The sequence below is a fragment of the Mauremys reevesii genome, linkage group 10, assembly GCF_016161935.1.
Source record: "Mauremys reevesii isolate NIE-2019 linkage group 10, ASM1616193v1, whole genome shotgun sequence".
NCBI classification, from domain to species: Eukaryota; Metazoa; Chordata; order Testudines; family Geoemydidae; genus Mauremys; species Mauremys reevesii.
The window spans coordinates 82,423,283-82,443,182 of NC_052632.1; the positions used below are offsets into that span (position 1 = coordinate 82,423,283).

At 44.2% G+C, this 19,900-nt stretch overlaps 1 protein-coding gene across 5 annotated transcripts in view; it reads left to right on the plus strand.

Moving 5' to 3' along the window:
- Positions 1–11,434: 11,434 nt before the first annotated feature.
- LOC120372949 (Grid2 interacting protein) overlaps positions 11,435–19,900 on the plus strand; it is an 85,634-nt gene continuing 77,168 nt past the window's right edge. For 3 of the 5 annotated variants that reach the window (XM_039490533.1, XM_039490536.1, XM_039490534.1), the window contains exons 1-2: positions 11,436–11,587; positions 15,210–15,802. In XM_039490533.1, coding sequence (XP_039346467.1) covers positions 11,497–11,587; positions 15,210–15,802 — 684 coding nt within the window. In that variant the 5' untranslated portion in view covers positions 11,436–11,496. Of the gene's footprint in view, positions 11,588–15,209; positions 15,803–19,900 lie in introns of all 5 variants that reach the window. The other 2 variants (XM_039490532.1, XM_039490537.1) reach the window with 1 other exon arrangement.

The following is a 19,900-nucleotide window of genomic DNA, read 5'->3' on the forward strand; positions in this document are numbered from 1 at the left end:
AAGATATTACCTCACAGAACCTGTCTCTCTAATAACCTGGGACCAACACAGTTACAACACCAGGGCATGTTACTTATAGTTCAGTGGCACTGGAAATTGTAGAGAAGCCCTGCAAAATGGTAGGTTAATAATCCAGTCAGTGAACTGGTTGGTAATGATGCTGTGATTTATAACCTAATCATGTCCCTTTAAGCCTTCAAAGTCCAGAACTGAGATCTCTTTGGCTGCAATTTATTACTAGTGCAATGGCAAAGCCCAAGTATTTTCCCCAAATCAACCTCCCTGCTGTTGGAAGCTCTCCCCAATTCCCACTTGTTGTGCACAGCTCATGAGAACTAGACAAGAGCTGCCCTACTGGGTCAGGCCAATGGTCCAATTAGCCCAGCATCCTGTCTCTGACAGTGAGTACGGCTTCCAGGGAGTGTACAGAATATGGCAATTATGGAGTGACCCACCCGTGCCTTTCACTCCAAGTACTGCCTATGTGATTGTTAGAAAACCTTCCGAGAGTCCTAGATATATGCACTTCCTACTTGATCCACTTCCTTGCTTGCAGAAACCCTCACACATCACACCTGGTGTGGGTTTCCTGCTTCATCTACCTACTGCTCCTGCCAGAAACCCTCCCAGACCCCCCAACACTTGTCTCCCAACTGCTGAAAAGCCTCTCTAATCTATCTCCTGGCCTGTGCTTTCTATTTTACCTACTTTCCCTCAGCCAGAAACTTACCCTGACCCCCTGGATGTGTACTGTCTTTCTGACCCACTTCTCTGCTCCTGGTTCCAACCCCATGATGGGTAGAGTGGCAGCCAGGAGTACATGTGTGGGGAAAAAGCAACAAAGTCCCGTGGCACCTTATAGACCAGGAGTTCTCAAACTGGGGGTCGGGACCCTTCCAGGGGTCGCAAGGTTGTTACATGGGGGTCGCAAGCTGTCAGCCTCCACCCCAAACCCCGCTTTGCCTCCAGCATTTATCATAGTGTTAAATATATTAAAAAGTGTGTTTAATTTATAAGGAGGAGGGGGTTTGCACTCAGAGGCTTGCTATGTGAAAGGGGTCACCAGTACAAAAGTTTGAGAATCACTGTTATAGACTAACAGATATAATGTGCCACTGGACTCCTTGTAGCTTTTTACAGATCCAGACTAACACGGCTACCCCTCTGATGTGTGGGGAAGAGTTTCCTGAAAGGGAAATAAGGGTTTCTTGTCATGGGAGGAGGCAAGATCAACAGTTGGGGTTGATGAGTCAAGGATCTTTGAGGTAGGGGAAGAGGAAGGGATGAAGAATCCCCCAGTGTAGTTTATCAGTAAGGTTTAATGAGAGGAAAGGTAGACAAATATAAGAAGGGTGCAGCAGCCAGCCACATATAACAAGAATCATGAGACAGGGTTATGAGAGGCTGCAAAGATTACAGCTGGTTGTTGTAATTGGATAAGCCTCTAGCACTGAGACTCTCTTAATAACCCCCTTTCAGATGGCTCAGGCTGGTTTTGGAGCTGGGGCACCCTGACTCCTAACTATCTGCTTAATACTGACTCCATTTGTGTTATTTCTTTTTATGGAACATAATGAGAATGGCTGCTGAGAGGTTAAACCAAGACAAGGCCAGAACGTGACTGGAGCTGCCCTTGTCCAGCTGACCTAAGCAGTACAGAGAGTTCAGCTCCCAACACATACCTGTGTTTCCTTCCTTTGAACTAAGAATCTGAGATAATTAAATGTTAATTCTAGGCCTTTAAGGAGAGAAAGCAGAATCCAGACTAGTGCAGAATGAAGTTTAATGTAGGAGGAAAGCCTTATTTTTAAAAGGAAAAATGCCTCTCTATAGTCTCTTCTTAGATCTCAGTTTATTGCCCAGGCTACACAGGGATTCAGCTGTATTCTGCAGAGCCAGCCCATGAGTGCAGCTCTATAAGGGGTAGGGACCATTGGGATAGGAAGGTTCGTTAATAAGGCAAGTGGTACCATGGATTCAAAATGTAGCAATTACAAAACCAAACCACCAGGGAAATGGCTCCAAATTGAGGCACAAAGTGGCCATCAGTTCAGGGAGTATTGTGATCAGGACTTGTGGGGTTGGGGTGATGTTGCTGGAGGTAGTAGCAGGACCATTAATTCAGACTTGCACATCTGTGGCCCTGAACAGTAGAAAGAGGCTAAAACCCGTAGAAAGGGAGGATAAAGCCAAGAAAATCCCCTAAATCCCAAAGCTCTATTTAGGATTCTTATTAATGATCCAGTGCAGCTCATTGTAATAGGAGTTGTGTGTAAATTAGGGCTGTCAGTTAATCGCTGTCAATTTACGCGGTTAACTAAAAAAAATCTCAATTAAAAAAATTAAGCGCGATTAATTGCCGTTTTAATCACACTGTTAAACAATAGAATACCAATTGAAATTTATTAACTGTTCTTGATGTTTTTCTACATTTTAAAATACTGTATATTGATTTAAATTACAACACAGAATACAAAGTGTACAGTGCTCATTTTATATTATTATTTTAATTATAAATATTTGCACTGTAAAAATGATAAAAGAAATAGTATTTTTCAATTCACCTTATACAAGTACCATAATGCAATCTCTTTGTCCTGAAAGTGCAATTTACAAATATAGATTTTTTTTTGTTACACAACTGCACTCAAAAGCATAACAATGTAAAACTTTAGAGCCCACAAGTCCATGGAGTCTTACTTCTTATTCAGCCAATCACAAAGACAAACAAGTTTGTTCCCATTTACAGGAGGTAAAGCTGCCTGCTTCTTATTTACAGTGTCACCTGAAAGTGAAAACAAGCATTCACATGGCACTTTGGTAGCCGGCATTGCAAGGTATTTACGTGCCAGATATGCTAAACATTCATATGCTTTGGCCAGGGGCGGCTCTAGACATTTTGTCGCCCCAAGCATGGAGGGTCCGCTGGTCCCACGGCTTGGGCGGACCTCCTGCGGGAGGTCCACCAAAGCCGCGGGACCAGCGAACCCTCCGCAGGCAAGCCGCCGAAGGCAGCTTGCCTGCCGCCCTCGCAGCGACCGGCAGAGCGCCCCCCTCATGGCTTGCTGCCCCAGGCATGCGCTTGGAGCGCTGGTGCCTGGAGCTGCCCCTGGCTTTGGCCACCATCGAGAGGACATGCTTCCATGCTGATGATGCTTGTTAAAAAAAGCATGTGTTAATTAAATTAGCGACTGAATTCCTTGAGGGAGAATTGTATGTCTCCTGCTCTGTTTTATCCACATTCTACCATATATTTCATGTTATAGCAGTCTCGGATGATGACCCAGCACATGTTCATTTTAAGAACACTTTCACAGCAGATTTGACAAAACACAAAGAAGATACCAATGTGAGATTTCTAAAGCTAGCTACAGCAATAAGAATCTAAAGTGCCTTCTAAAATCTGCGAGGGATGAGGTGTGGAGCATGCTTTCAAAAGTCTTAAAAGAGCAACGCTCAGATGTAGAAACTTAAAAGAGCAACGCTCAGAAGCCAAACCACCAAAAAAAGAAAATCAATCTTCTGCAGGTGGCATCTACTCAGTTGATGAAAATGAATGTGTGTCAGTCCGCACTGCTTTGGATTGTTATCAAGCAGAACCCGTCATCAGCATGGAAACATATCTCTGGAATGGTGGTTGAAGCATGAAGGGACATATGAATCTTTAGCACATCTAGCACGTAAATATCTTGCGACGCTGGCTACAACAGTGCCATGTGAATGCCTGTTCTCACTTTCAGGTGACATTGTAAACAGGACATGGGCAGCATTATCTCCTGAAACTGTAAACAAACTTGTTTGTCTGAGCAATTGGTTGAACAAGAAGTAGGACTGAGTGGACTTGTAGGCTCTAAAATTTTACATTGTTTTGTTTTTGAATGCAGTTTTTTTGTACATAATTCTACATTTGTAAGTTAAATTTTCATGATAAAGAGATTGCACTACAGTACTCGTACTAGGTAAATTAAAAATACTATTTGTTTTATTTTTTACAGTGCAAATATTTGTAGTAAAAATAAATATAAAGTGAGCACTGTACACTTTGTATTCTGTGTTGTAACTGAAATCAATATTTGAAAATGTAGAAAGCATCCAAAAATATTTAAAGAAATGGTATTTTTATTATTTAACAGTGCGATTAATCACACGATTAATCACGATTCATTTTTTAATTGCTTGACAGCCCTAATTGTGATTAATTTTTTTAATCGTGCAATTAATCATGATTAATTTTTTTAGTCGCTTGACAGCCCTAGTGTAAATACATGTTTGGGTCTCAGATTCTCAAAGATTCCCATTGAATTTCCTTCTGATCACTGTGCACTGCTAGATGGATCCAGAAAGCTGAGGTCACCTGGAAATGCTGAGACCCAAGAGGAAAGATTGTGTGTAGCACAGATATATGGTATGTTGTGCTATTCTTTGTGTTTGTTGAAAAAGTAGCATAGAATTCATCTGATTTGCTGCCTCCCCTTTCCTGCAGCTTTCTTAGGAGAAACATTTTCTTAAGCAAATAACCCTTTGGCTTCTGTAGGAGCTATGAGATATATCTCCACTGGTTGTACAGTGCTTCTGCAGTCACCAAAGTGTTGTATCTGCTGTACACCCAGAGAGTTAAAACAGGGATGAATTTAATTCACTGTTTAAGGGGAGCAGCATCTTCCCATGCAAATACATTGGAGGTTGCTTCCTAAATTCTCCCCTGGTTTACATCTATATAAGGTTTAAACTGGTTAAAGCTTTAAGAGCCTGAGAATTTTCTTCTTGTTCCAAGCATGATGACAGTGTTAGCTGAAACCGCTTCTGTGCCTGCCCGGCACACTTTGTACTCCTGTTCTCCAGAAAGCTCTTTAGGTCGGCTTGCTGATGAATGGCCTATTAGGTTACTGTACTCAGATAGAATTTGCCATAGAAACTCAGGTAGTTGTCACCAGCATGTAACTGATCCAAAAGCTTTGAAGCTGTTGCAATGGTCTTGTCCGGTAATTTTCCTTATTCCAATCTGCTACTGGCTAGACCCTGTGAAGAAGAGGTAAGCCTTGCATGGGCTGCTTTCATACTGAGAGTAAAATAATTTTTCTAGTCAGGGAGAGCTTCAGAATGCCGGAAGGTAATTTTTTGGGGCAATGGAAACCAGTTCACTGGTAAATTCCTGACAAGGAAAGTGCCAAAGTAAAACTGGAGGAGACAGAAAATGCAGCAAAAATATTAGTTGTAGGGCATCGCCTATCCCAAAGTGTAACCCAAAGGTCTGGTGTGGTGTCCTGTAGGCTACAGTGCAGCCCTCAGTCATTTTGTTCCTGTTATCGTAGAGGGAGGACAAAGCTAAGGAACCACAGGTTCTTACTACAGGTGGATACAACCAACCAGCAAGTTTTGTTCATTGATTCAAGTGCAAGAAGATGTTCTGGGTGTGTGTATTTCTTTGTGATGTTATTTGTATGTACAGTTTAGGCCTGGCCCTTGCTCCCCTGAAGAGTTATTAATGGGACCCTTGGTTGGGCATGGTTTGGGAGCCTTGGTTTAAGTCTAATTTAGGTTGTAAGATCCTCGGAGCAGGGACTGTAATTTTACAAATCCTCGGGGCAGGGACTGCAAAGTGCCATGCACAGCTATAGAACTGGCTGAATAAATAGGAATAATTGTAGGAATACCGCAGAGCCACCAAGGCTGCATGCTGGCACAGATGCAGCAGCTTGATATTATTTTTGGGACTCTCAGATAAAAAAAAGTCACCTGCTAAATATAATAATATTAGGATGAGTTTGAATCTGAAGTAGGTAACGATAATTTAATCCAAAGGCTGTGCTGAGCAGTCACCGCATACCAGGCTGTCTCATCCAGAAGTTTGGATGATGGTCTATTAGGAAACAAAATGAGTCTTTTTTCTGATCCAGAGTTTTAGCCTTTAGCTCAGAGATCCCTGGCTATTACTAATTCCCGTGGAAGCTCTGTTTGCAGACCAAAGGCTGGAGTTCAGTGTCAAGCCCATGTCTGGTGCTTTAAATTACCCAACTACATTGAACATTTATTGACAAAGGAGACAAAGGTTTTTTTACATGCTAAAAAAGAAAATCCATCACAATTATTGACCTTCATTCATATTGAGTGGGTTTAATAGCTAAAGAAAATTTCTCCTAGAATTCCTGTTTTTATTTCTATGTCACCACCAGAGGGCAGTGAATACACCAGCTGACGCTCCAAGTCAAGATTTTTTTACCAGCTGAAACAAAACAAATTTTCTGTTATGGACTTTTTTAAAAGGGGGTCCCACAAATCAAAGAAGTTTTCCTTTTGCAATCCCAGTGTATCTTGGTCTTTTCTCTCTATTCTGCAGGTATCTGGATGGACATGGTAAGACTATTTGGTTTTGTTGTTTACACAAGAGCTGTCACCGGGTGCTATGTTCTTCATAGTCTTAATAAGGCCAATTATAAGCTATAAGGGTTTCCTAGCTCTTCCCTAATCAATAACACCCATGCCATGTGAACTAGACATGTTGCAGGTGCCTGACAAACATTGGGTGTCTCTGATCATACTGGTGCAGAAGTGGGAGCAGTTCTGTACTAGAAATTTTTCCTTTATTTTTGCTATTGTGTGATTTTGGTGGTGATGAAAGTGAGGAGCTGGAAGAGCTAAGCATACGGAGGAGAGATGCTGTGCAAACTCCTGCTCACAGCTCTGCCAGTGCATCTCAGTCCTGAATTGGACCATCCCCTGCTACTTCAGCCATTGGGTCCCCCCTTCAGCTCTGCCAGTGAACTTCAATCCTAACCTGCAGCCCCCAGTGCTAATCCAGTCATGAGTCCTCACAACTCTGCAAATTAACCTCAGTCCAGACCTGCAGCACCCATGACTATTGGAGATTTAGTCAAGTATTCCCTGTGTGTTCTACCCAGGCACCTCAATTCTGCTTTATAGCACCTTATTTTATACTAGTCCTGGGTTCCTCAACTTCCATTCATTTCTGCCAGGATACTGGTCTGCAACACACTTTGTTGTTTCAGCCGCTGCCTCAGTTTCTTCAGAGCAGAGACTGACAGTTTGCTGAACTGTGCTAAATAGTGTACTTTGTGATGTGAGCAAATGCCAATCGGGAACTAGGCTGAGACACCCCTCCCCCGCAACTCTTCACATCTGTGATCTTCCCCTAGCTCAGCATTTCTATCATGACCTAGGTCCCTTATCAGCTTCCTCCATTCCCTGATCAAGAGAAGTTAAATTTGCACCTGGGAATATGGCTGCCAGTGTAGGAATCAGCAGCAAACTGGGTGGGATTATGGAAGGGGAAAGTAAGGGGCACAGTAGAAACGCACAGACAGACCGCACTGCTAGAGGAGAACAGGAATGTACATTGGCCAGTTAGCAGAGTGAGAAGTCAGTCATTAGCCTTTGATGTTAAATGCTGCCTTGTCCTGCTCTAGACATCCTGCAGCAATGACAATATTTAATGTAGAAAGAAGAGTGTAGTCAGGAAGTAAACACACAGACAATCCTCCAGGAGATAAAGCTGCTGTTTGCTGCTGATTTTCTGTGCCTGGGCAGAGACTGAAGAGACTGAAGCTGCATTAAAATGGATTAGGGGCAGATATGCAGTGTTGTTGTTGCCGTGGCGGTCCCAGGATATTAGAGAGACAACATGAGTGAGGTAATATCTTTTATTGGACCAACTTCTGTTGGTGAGAGAGACCAGCTTTTGAACTTACACAGACCTCTTCTTCAGTTCTGGGAAATGTATACAGTGTCCCAGGTAAATACAAGGTTGCACATATCACAGAAACCAGGAAGGACCAGAATCAACAGGAACTCCAGCCATTAGCTAGAAATAAGTGAGAAATCTCAGATTGGGCAAAATGATTGGCATGAAGTATAGCTCATGAATGCCAGGAGGAGTTGGTCCTGAGGTGATGCACTATGACACTGCCTATGAAGAGAGGGGTCTATTTGAGTGGGCTGCTGCACAGCTGGAGCTTGCAATGGCCACAAGATATCGAGAATTTCATCTCAAGACATGTACACAACTGGTGAAGAGTAGACAGATGTGTGGGAATCTTACATCTTCCTCTGAGATATATGGTACTGGCCACTGTTGGAGACAGGATAGTGGACTAGATGGACCTTGGGTCTGATCTAGTCTGGCAATCCCTGTGTTCACTAAATTATGAGTGGAATTGTTCACTATTTAATTCTGAGCAATTTTATGCCCCTGCGTGTAGACAGCTCTGCTCAAAAATGGGTTGTTTTTTGGTTTGATAACAGGGCCTATTTTTGCACCCCCAAATACATCAGAGGAAGAAAATATTTTTGGAAAAACGTCTTCTTGAGTTCATGCCAAATGAGAAAAAAATCCTCCTATTCTGAACAGCTTCACGTTTGTTGTGAATATTTTGTACATTTTATTGCAGTCAGTCACACATCTGAAAAGATCAAATATTATCCCTCCTGATTAAGGATGTGGAAATGCTTACTGACTGAATGGGGCAAATTTTCAGATAAGCCTCAACCCATCCTCTAAAATTAGAACATAAGAATGGCCATACTGGATCAGACCAAAGATCTATCTACCTCAGTATCCTGTATTCCAACAGTGGCCAATGCCAGGTGCCCCAGAGGGAATGAACAGAACAGATAATCATCAAGTGATTCATCCCCTGTTGTCCATTCCCAGCTTCTGGCAAACAGAGGCTAGGGATACCATCCCTGCCCATCCTGGCTAATAGCCATCGATGGACCTATCCTCCATGAATTTATCTAGTTCTTTTTTTAACCCTGTTATAGTCTTGGCCTTAACAACATCCTCTGGCAAAGAGTTCCACAGGTTAACTGTGCACTGTGTGAAGAAATACTTCCTTTTGTTTGTTTTAAACTTGCTGCCTATTAATTTCATTTGGTGGCCCCCTCGTTCTTGTGTTATGAGAAGGAGTAAATAACACTTCCTTATCTACTTTCTCCACACCAGAATTAGTAGGACAGTTTTTACTCTTAAGTATTTGTACGCACAATTTTTCATGCCCAATATTTGCATGAGCAAAAAAGTAAAGTATTTCTATTCAAGCTGCATTTGTGTGTTCAAAGTGAGTAGTCAGACATCTAACTACCTGACTTAGGTACACAAGTATAACTTGTGCGCACACAGTATTTTGCATATGCAAAATGTTCCACGTGAAAAATTGTGCATGCATAACTTGGGCTGTGTGTGCAGTCTGTGTGTCTGCGAACCCAAATGAGGCAGGGAAGACAGGGTTTGCTGGGAATTCTGTGAGAGAACCTAAGCTTTCTGGGTCTCTAGTCCCATTTCCAGATTGAGAGGTTCAGATACTTTCCACATAAACAGCTCTTTGGGCTGCTTTTCTTGTTCAGATTTCCAGTATCCATGCTTCACAGCCCATCACTATTTCTGTTTCCCTTTGGTTTTGCATTTGTGTAGATGGGGGCAAAAGTAACAGTAAAAGCACACACATGTTTATATTGGGCCAGATTTAGCTCTGATGCAACTCTGCTGAGGTCCACAGTGTTATACCAGGGAAGTGTTCGGCTCCTTGTGCATATGATGGATAAACAGATTTGTTGTAAAAGTAACAATTGCTGTGGAATCAAGAAAGAGAAGGTGAGAGGGGATGGATGCTTATGAATGTTAGAGCAGTGACACATTTATGGCCATTAACAGACACAATTAGAGATGGAAAAGACCTACAGAGCATCACAACCATTCCAGAGCAAGGTAGGATTGTTGCCCATGGTGTCTTCTCCAAGGCTTTATCCTGTCAAGTTTCAAGTTTCACAAGTAATGAGGGTCTCACCAGTTCCCTTGGGAGACTATTCCAGTCCCTTCTGGATGTCACCATTGAGCAGTTTCTCCTGATATTCAGCCCACATTGGCACATAAAACAGAAGAAAGTCATGCTGTGTGGTTCCTAATGGGATGTAATATCCCTCCCCCAGATTTCTACCCCAGGCCCCAGCTCTTGCTGGTGCCACAGCAGGAGGCATAATACCTTAAAATCTTTTAGCTTGCTAAGCCCAGGGATCCTGAAATGCTGAGGAAGCAAAGGAGAAAATCAGAAGACAGCAGTTTAATATTCAGTCCATGTTATCTCACATTTCCCTGCCTTTCTTGCCCTCTGTGTCCAACTCTCTCAGCCATTCCAAGCCAGGAGAATGGCTACTGGTTTCTTTGCATGGGGGCCGAGTATGAATAGGAAGTAGGAAACACAGTTCTGAGTACACTCTTTAGCCTAGATCTCGGCAGTCAACGGAGTGAGGTGCTTTTCTGTGTGCCAGATATATATCAGTGCATTTCTACCCAGCACAATATCCCTGATTTTCTCCCCAACACAGCTGGTTGCAGGACCAGGCCAGGATAGTGCTTCTGGCCATTCTCTAGCTCTGTATTTCTGCTGCTTTGACATCCCATAGTTGTCTATTTTGATTTGCTAGTGTGGGTAGTAAACAGGGCTGGTGCAACCCATTAGGCGACCTAGGCGGTTGCCTAGGGCACTAGCATTTAGGGGGCGGCATTTTGGGTCCTTCAGCAGCAACCGCGGCGGCCAGATCTTTGGCCGCCCCGGTTGTCGTCAGCATTTAGGCGGAGGGACCTGGGGCAGCGGGCGCGGGGAGGGCCACCTGCAGCAAGTAAGGGGGGGCGGCACTCAGGGGAACTCCCTGCCCCAGCTCACTTCTGCTTTGCCTCCTCCCCTGAGCACGCCGCCCCGCTCTGCTTCTCTCCCTCCCAGGCTTGTGGCGCCAAACAGCCGATTGGCGCTGTGAGCCTCGGAGGCAGGAGAAGTGGAGCGGCGACAGCGTGCCCAGGGAGGAGGCGGAGCAGAGGTGAGCTGGGGCAGGGAGCTGCTGCGGGGGGTGGGTGCCTCGGGGTGGGTAGGGGGGAGCTGCCCCAGTGGGGTGTGCCTTAGGGCAGAGGGCTGCCACAGAGCTCGGGGCGCAAAACATCCTTGCACCCGCCCTGGTAGTAGATTTCCCTGCTTGGGCTCTAATCCATTTTAACTCCTTTCAAATTCTAATTCCACTTATAGGTCTTCAGTCTCAGGTCAGCATGAGACAAAGCCATTACTAACACTGTAATCAGTCTGCAGTTCTCTTTGGGGTGACAGTGAGATTAAACAGAGTAAGAAAAATATGCATGAAGCTAACACGCAGCATCTTGAGGGGAACTTCTTCTGTTCTAAGGAGATTGGAAGGTCATTTTAGTGGCAGTTTGTTGTGGTAGTGAGTGGGGAAAAATGAAACCCTGCTAGAATGAATCTCTCTTTATACTGCTGATCTCAACACTTTCACCATTAAGGTGCCATACATAAGTGTTTAGCCAGTTCAATCACTATTGTGGGCCTTAAGGAAAAAAAATAGCATATAGGCTATTATTCCCCAGTGAAGTGCACCTTGAATGCTGGATTGTGGATATAGCAGCTGATCAGACCTGGCTGTCTGAAGGAGCAAAAAGAATTTGTGTGGATCAGCGATATGTGCTTCTGAAGGAAACGGATGAGAATGAAGACAGTCCTGAAACCTCAGGGAGACAAACATGACCTTTGTGAGAGCCTGGCTGGCCTGCTTCCGAGGGCCACAGATTTCTGTAAGTCTTTTCTCATATCACAGATTCATAGAAGTTAGAGCTGGAAAAGACCTACTGTAGGTGGTCACCTGGTCCATCTCCCTTTAGCCAAGCAACATTGTTCCCTAGTACATAATCTCTCATTTCAGATGTCCAGCCTGAAGGACAACTGTCTGTCTGTCTGTCTCCCTGCTTATATGGCCCTTGTCTGGGGTCTCCAGACTTCCCTTGGGAAGCTCACTCCACAACCTAATAGCTCTCCTGATATTCAGCCTAAATTTTCCTTTGCTTAATTTCACCCCATTAATCACAGGCTTGTTCCACCCTTATTATGCTCTCTCCTGGACATTTTCACAGACAATTGTTATCTCTCTCCTTTAGTTATTGCTTGTTGTTTAGTTCTTTTAATATTTCTTTGTAAGACAATCCTCCCAATTCCCTTTACAGCACAGCTTCAAGTAGCTATTTGCAGCAGCAGATCCAGACGGTGATTATTAATATAGGTTTCTATAGTAATGGATCTCTCTCTCCCTCCACTATCCTTTTCCCCTGTGAACAAGCTGCTCCATGTCATCCCTGCCAAGAGGAGGAGGTTAGAGATATTTGTCTTTCACCTACTTGGATTTTAATAGGATATTAAAAATCTTGTAATCTCTTGCTGAATTCCAAATGATAAAAATGTAAGGAGGGCTCCTCAGGACTTAAGTGAGAAGAGAAAATATAATTTTGTCACTAAAATTGGAGTTAGAAGAGTCAAGCTGGCCCGATAGTCACTGGGTGAAAGAACAGCTGAAATGATGATGCCATCGCTTCTTTCACATGTACGCTTCTGTACTGGGGATGAGTGTGGACTGGAGTAGGACTCTGACCATAAATGCAAAGGCAGAAGATAGCCACTTTGGGTGATAAATCAAGATTCTATTTACACACCAACCCTGCCTCCGCTATTCTTAGTGAAAGCGCTGACACAGATGAAGGGTGACTCAAAATAATAGGGAAAAATAAGAAGGGGAAGATTTTCAAAGATACAAAGGAGAATGAGGCACCCAGTTCCCTTAACTTTCCAGTAGGAATTAGGCACTGAGTACACAAATGGGCACAGGAATTCTCTGTGGTTCTCTGCTGACAGTGCTTTAGTGTAATCAATCTCAAGATTGGAGTCAGGTATTTGGAATACTCTCCTATCACTAGATATGAAGCTTGAGAGATGCTGGAGACTGATTTTCTTTTTAGTTTGTATTAGCGGTTGTTATTTGAGCTTATTTGGGACTGGTCCATGGTACTGGTTTTAAAACACTAGGGTTTTGTTACTTTGCTTTTTTGTAATCTTGAGTGGAGTTAGAGGCTTTTGGAGTTGAACAATGCAAAAATAAAAATGCATTCATGATGATAATTGATTAATGGTTATTATTACTAACAAGCCTCCATAAATTGTATGTAGTGCAGTTGTAGCTGTAATGGTCCCAGGATATTAGAGAGACAAAGTGGGTGAAGTAATATCTTTTATTGGACCAACTTCTGTTGTCTCTTTCGCTAACAAAACACTTTCAGGCAAAATACTTTTTATTTCCTTTGGAATATTTTGATTGCAAGGGCCCTGTCTCTATTAGCTTTTCAGACATGCTGAATGCATGTTAAATAATGTGTAATAAATAAATCTGAGAGTAAACAGCGTCTTCATAGAGAGGCTGGATCAAAGGAGAGCAAGTGAGTCTGTATGCAAATTATTTAGCGAGTATCAAAGGACAGTTAATGGATGTGCCTACAAATTATTTAGTGAATCCAGTGCAGCTGAGAAGGAGGTTCAAGGATGTTGCTCTGGAGTGTTTAAAGAAGCCTTGATGATCACATGTTCCAGTTTCCCCTTCAGTGTGTGCTTCTTCCACAAACACTAATGGCTGGTGAGCCTGACTCTTCTTTTGTGGTTTGATCTTCCCCATTAAGTCAATGGGAGTTTTGCCATTTGTCAGGCTCTCTGTAGTGGCTCATGACCTTGAGTGCCTGCCGCAGGGCAGACTGTCAAAAAGAGGGCAGACACCCCAAACTGGTGGTATGTTCTATAATTACATTTCACCAAGCCGGTAACAACACATTTCAACTCTTGGGTCACTATAACAATCTCGTCATGGAGTCACAGACAGTCCCCTTAGACTCTCCAGTCTGTCTTGCCACCCTGGCAAGCTGGATGTAGTGATAAATGGTCACTTACACCAAAAATCACAAAATGTTCAGATTGCTTCCAGTCCCAAGAAACCAGTCACATACCCCAGATCAACTGGTACCCTAGATCTTACACCAAAGACAACACCTGTAGCCAATCCTGTAAAAAACGATCTAAAGTTTTATTAACTAGGAAAAAGAAGGAAGGGAGTTATTTACAGGTTAATGGAAAGAAACATATACACAAAAATGAGTTGGAATCTAAATCCTGAGAGTGACAGTTGTAGTAATCGGTGAATTCAAGATTCTTTCAGGGCGGACCCAGGCATAGCCCTGGGGGATCTCTGACTTCAGTTTGGTGTCTCTGGCCTGTGAGAGTTCAAACAGCAAAGAGATGGAAGACTTTCCTGTGTCTTTGATTTATTTCCTTCACTCAGCCTCCAAGTCCATAGGATGAGCTTCCTTGCATGTAACATTCCCAAGGTGCGATAGGGCCATTCACCAATTATTTGTATTGCAATGTTCCTTGATGGCCCATCTGATTTCGATAGTTCTTCTGGACTGGCTGGGGGAAACACCCTTCCCATCTGAGGTCACAAGTTTAGAGCAAACATTTTCAAAGTTGCAAAGCAAAACTTACATACGGTATTTCCTTATAGCATGGAATGCAAACATTACAAATAAGCAGCGTTATACAAACGTTCTATAGACTCTAAACACTAACTACATTCTTATAAGACTAATACTTATGTTGAGCAACACATAAGTGAACTGGTCTGGTCTCCAGTTCTGAGTTTGCCAGTTCTTAGCTGATGCCTGCAGCCTGGGCAAGAGCTGGCACCTGGCCTGCCAGTATCACACCATTGATTTCAGTGGAAGCAGAATCAGATCCTTTGTTCTTACTCATGCCTCAGGCCTTTCATACATCCTCTTCTTAAATTCTGGGTTTACCCTTCATTATACTGAAAGTGGGTCAGTACCACATAAAGGGTGTTGCAGCTTACCTTGTCATGGCCAGACTGGTGCGAGTGCAATGTCACCTTCCCCATGTGAAGCCTGTGAGTGCTCATCCCAGCAGGATCTAGAGGATATGGCAAATTCTAATACAGATATGTTTGCAGTCATTGTGTAATGAGAAATATTTGTTATAGTACGCCATTTTGAGTCATTTGTGTGACCTGGTTTTTAGGGTGACATTACCAGGAATATGAAATGATGGTTTCATTACGCAGGTAAGACAGTTAGTTTGCTTCCAAAGGAAACAAAAGGACTAGACTAGAAGGATAAGGAGCAGTTTGTAGGGAGGGATAAAAAGGATCTTCTCCCCACCCTATCATGGGCATTTCCTTTCCAAAGGGATGAGAACACAGAGCAGACTAGAATTCCCACCAGAGGGCATCCTATATAAATAACTTCAGCTGGACCTAATGTTCTTACTGTATGGGAAACAATTTGACAACTTTTTTCTTCTCTCCCTCTCAAGTTACAACCATGCCGGCTACCAATCAGGGGTGGCCTGAAGAGTTTGGGTTTAAAATAAGTGGAAATGGTCCTTGCTACATCCTTGCAGTAGAAGAAGGCAGCAGCGCTTATGTAGCTGGTCTTCAGCCAGGAGACCAGATCTTGGAGATAGAAGGCCAGCATGTTTCCGCCATGAACTGCGAGACTCTCATCAACCTAGCGAGGCAGTGTGAGAATGTGCCTCCCAGCATTGGAGTGGTCTCACGCATCCAGCAGATGCATGTCAATCCTGGCCCGGATGGAAAGTTTGGTTTCAGCCTGATGTGTAACAGTGGCAACGCCCTGCAAGTGGAGAGCGTAGCCTCAGACTCACCTGCTTCTGAGTGTGGAATCAAACCGGGAGACTACATGCTGGAAGTCAACGGGATCCCAGTGAAGCTTTATGAAGCAGCAGCTGCCATGATCAAATCCTGCCAAGGGAAGGCTCTGAGACTGGGGCTGCTGCGGCTTGGGCGGGTACAGAGATGGACCAGCAGCAGTGTACGGGGATTTGTCCAAAACGCCGACGCCATCCACCAAGAGAGAAAACAGAAGGCCCAGGAATTCAACAAGAAGGTAAAACCAAGGGTGCAGGGCCAGATGGCTGTCTAGCAGGGCACTGTGAGTCTGGCTAAAGCCAGGGAAGGGGAGGAGGCTGTGTGGCCAGATCCACGTGTTCATAGATGATTGTTATTAGAGCATTTAGTGGAGCTCGTCACTCAAGGAAGGGGTGCACACAGAGTCAACACACAAAGTATTATTCGTGATTGAGCTCTACTAACAGAATCTGTCCAGTAACATCTTAGCAGATTTGGATAATATAGATCCTTGTTTTCCCTTTTCTCATGTACTGGGGTCACTGATGTTTGAGTTGAGTGAAACTGGGACACTTCTGGTCTCAGGAATTCAACTCCCCTGGAGTTTTACCATGTTACCATTGGGTTTGTTCACAAAATGCAAAGACCAAAAGGCCATATCCTCAGCCGGTGTACATCAGGGTAGCTCCACTCAAGTCATTGAGTTTTATGTGATTTCCATATAAATCTGTCAGTCACCCCAGGTGTGCTCAAATATTGGGGGCCAGATGTGATTTGGGTCAGGGACTCTGGGTTGCGGCTATTTCCTGGTCGAGGCTGGACCCCATATATTCATGCATAAACAAGGAGGTCTTGCCTGGTGTCTTGGCCATTTCCTGTTATTTCCCTTCCACCATGTAAGTCACAGGAAACCTGTGGAGCTGCCTTTCTCTTGCCACTTTTTGCTGAAGGCAGAGTCCTGGCAGCCTAGCTATGCCTTAGGCTCTCATTGCCTGCTACAGTTTTTCTGGTGTGTATAGTATTTTCAGTGCCAGGCAGAGTGTTGGGGGCTGACTTCGGGCTGAGTTCTTCCATCTCCCATTGACTTCAGTTTGAGATGTGGGTTCTCTGAATGTCTGAAAATCAGGGGTGTGCCACTCAGATCCAGCTGGAAATGAGAATGTTCCCATGCATGGATTCTATCTGTGCAGTGGAAGGGTTCACAGAGGCAAGTTTTGGGAACATTCTCTTTTACTGTTATCAGAAATGTCTTCAAAAGGAGAAGGGGGATGGTCTTGTGGGAGGAGCCTGATTTGTCAAGATGGTTTTGTGGTTAAAACATAGGTTTGGGAGTCAAGAGACTTGGGGCCAGATTTTGTTCTATTTATAACTGTGTAAATTAGTGTGACCCTAATAGAAGTCAGTGGAGTTACATTTGGATAAAACTTGGGTTAGTGAGAGTGGAATCAGGACTCCTGGGTTCTATATGCAGCTCTGCCATTGACCATCTGGATGGTGACCATAAGCAAATCACTTCCCCTTTCTGTGCCTCATCATTTTACAGATGAGGATTGTGAGAATGAATTAATGTTTGCAAAGGGTGTTAAGATCTTTGGATGGAAGGCTGAAGAGAAGAGCCAAGTATTATTAATTTTTCACCATGAAAATATAATTATTGTTAAGCGATAATCTGTAAGGCCAGATATCCTTCTCTTCAGCATCTAAATATTCATTTAGAGTTTTATCATATCAGCCTTTAAAAAATTTAGCTCTTATTTTGCAGCAAAGGAAAAAAATCAAAGTAATTACAGCTTCATTGTATTCCTGATGGTTACCCGGTGGGTAATTTGCCAAACTCATCACCTCTTGCTAATTATAAATTTGATCACAGTTGTTTCTTTAATCTTCCTACTTTCCATTTCAAAGTAACTTTTTAAAATACTGTTATGAAATAACCGGGTTGTGTTTGTTGATCCCAAGCTGATAAACACCAAGACATTAGTAAAGAGATGTGTCAGTATCAGCTGAATCTCGCTCTTCAGTCAAGCTTTAAATTAAGGGCTCACAAATATACATTTAATTTATGATTCCAAAGGCAGTTCCACTGCATGTTAGACAGATACCTCCTGATTATTGAGGATTAACAAATGGATGAAGGTGTTGGTCTATTTTACACTGTCTAATGCAATTGGATTAAACCACAGTAAATATTTCTTGGATGATTGTCATTAAAATTTAGGAAGCAAGCACATTAATGATTTTGGAAAGGCTCTTCCTCGTGCAACGTGTGCCTGTAAGGTCAATGGGACCATTCATGGAAGTGGAGCTGGATTTAGCCATGTAGGTATGGTTGCTGCATCTCTATGTAACTTTAATCAGTTTGCACTGCTTGCAAGCAGTAATCCCTCCACACACTTTGTTTCTGCACCAGCTCATCCAGCCTCTTGTTCCCCAGAGTGTTGAGAGGAAATGAGTTTGTAGAGCTTTGTGGGTTGCTGGTTTCAGGAATGAGAGTGTAATGGCTCTGATGTTTTAAGTAGCCTAATTTTCAACAAGCTGCAGAAAATAATAAAACCCAATAGAGTGCTTCCCTCCATCCTTTATTGGTAAACGCTGCTTCAGTTAGAGCTGCTGGTGGTAGAACCAAGGCCGGCTCCAGACCCCAGCGCGCCAAGTGCGCGCTTGGGGCGGCATGCCACGGGGGGCGCTCTGCCTGTCGCCGGGAGGGCGGCAGGCGGCTCCGGTGGACCTCCCGCAGGCGTGCCTGCGGATGCGCCACCGGAGCCGCGGGACCAGCGGACCCTCTGCAGGCACGTCTGCAGGAGGCCCACCGGAGCCGCGGGACCGGTGACCGCCAGAGCGCCCCCCGTGGCGTGCCGCCGTTCTTGGGGCGGCAAAATTGCTAGAGCCGCCCCTGGGTAGAACTGGATAGAATAAGCCAAAAAGCCGGGGGGGAGGGGGGGAATATGCTTGGGAAGCTCATCTGCATGTTATTACCCAGAATGCACTAGTAGCTCACCTCTATTTCACAACATCACTGGGGTCCAGGCTCTGGTCACATGCTAAAAGGTTGAAGGGTGCTTGTGGTAGCACTGGGTTCTCTGCTGTGTGCTCAGTGAGCCCAAGATGCAGGAGGCTTTTCCTACACTGAATGCTAGATCATTAACTTATTTGATTCCCTGGGCTAACAGCACTCATGGAGGGGGCTGGGTGACTCACGTGCCAGTATTGGTATTATTGTCATGGCTAGCTATGCTGTGGACATGAACCCAAACCCTCACTGCCCTATTCCTGACCTGGGGGGCTCAAAATCTGCATCCAAACATTCCCAGTATCTGAGTCACTGATCCAGGATCTGTTCCTTGTGTGTTATTGGACTTAATGTTCCAGTCTGGCCCACTCCAAGGGGAGCTACAGAAGTTGAGGGGAAGAATGGACCTAGAGATGGGGTTCTGGCCTCCTCGCTTGTTGTTCTTTGTCAGAATGGTGAGGTGGGGTGGGGCTTTGTCAGGACATAATAATGATACTTAGGCTTTCAGTTCCAGGTCACCCTTTCCTGTTGTTATTCACTGAGCACCCAGGCGTGTGCCAGGCACCATACAGACAATCATAACAATGAAAAAGACAGTCCCTGGCCTGAAGAATTTACAATGTAAACTGAGCCCAAGTGATTGGTGGCTGCTGAGTAATGAATGAGATGACTGGTCCCAGTCCCCTTCCCAATGGTAGATGATACTGTTTGCACCATTAGGCCCCCTTGTTGGCAGTCAAGGATGAACAGATCATGGAGACTGAAACATCTCTTATCCCTAGTCGTAGCCCCTTCAGGTCATATTTATGTGCCTCAGTAAGGCAAAGGAAGGGCAGCTTGTCCTGCCACTGCCCATCCTGTCTTCCCTCTTATGGCTGCCAAGCCAGCTGTGCTACTTTACACCCAGTTGACCATGGCCCAAGGGGCCACTCTAGAGCTGAGAATTGCAGGGATGTAGAGATGCCCTGCCAATTTCTTTTCCCAAGTCAAGTCCCTGCATGGGGAGGAGAGGAGAGGGGAAAGTAGCTGGAGGGTGTAGTGTAGGAGATGCTTTGGTAGCTGTGCTCCACCCCAAGGATTCTTCTAGGCAGGGGGATGTTTAACTCGCTAGATCGCTGGGTTTATGGCTGGAGCAGCCAGAGGGCACCCAGGATTCTGGCCCAGAATTTTCGTTATATGACTAAGTTTTATAATTTCTTTTGGGCTAAGTCCTGAAGTCATGACTCAGCAAAAACTTTAACAGGAGGACCTCAGGATCTGGCCCACTGAAAATACCAGGTTAATTGTAAACACTGCACTGGTACTTGAGAGTAAGGAGCATGTGAATCTGTACGCTGTGTAACTGCT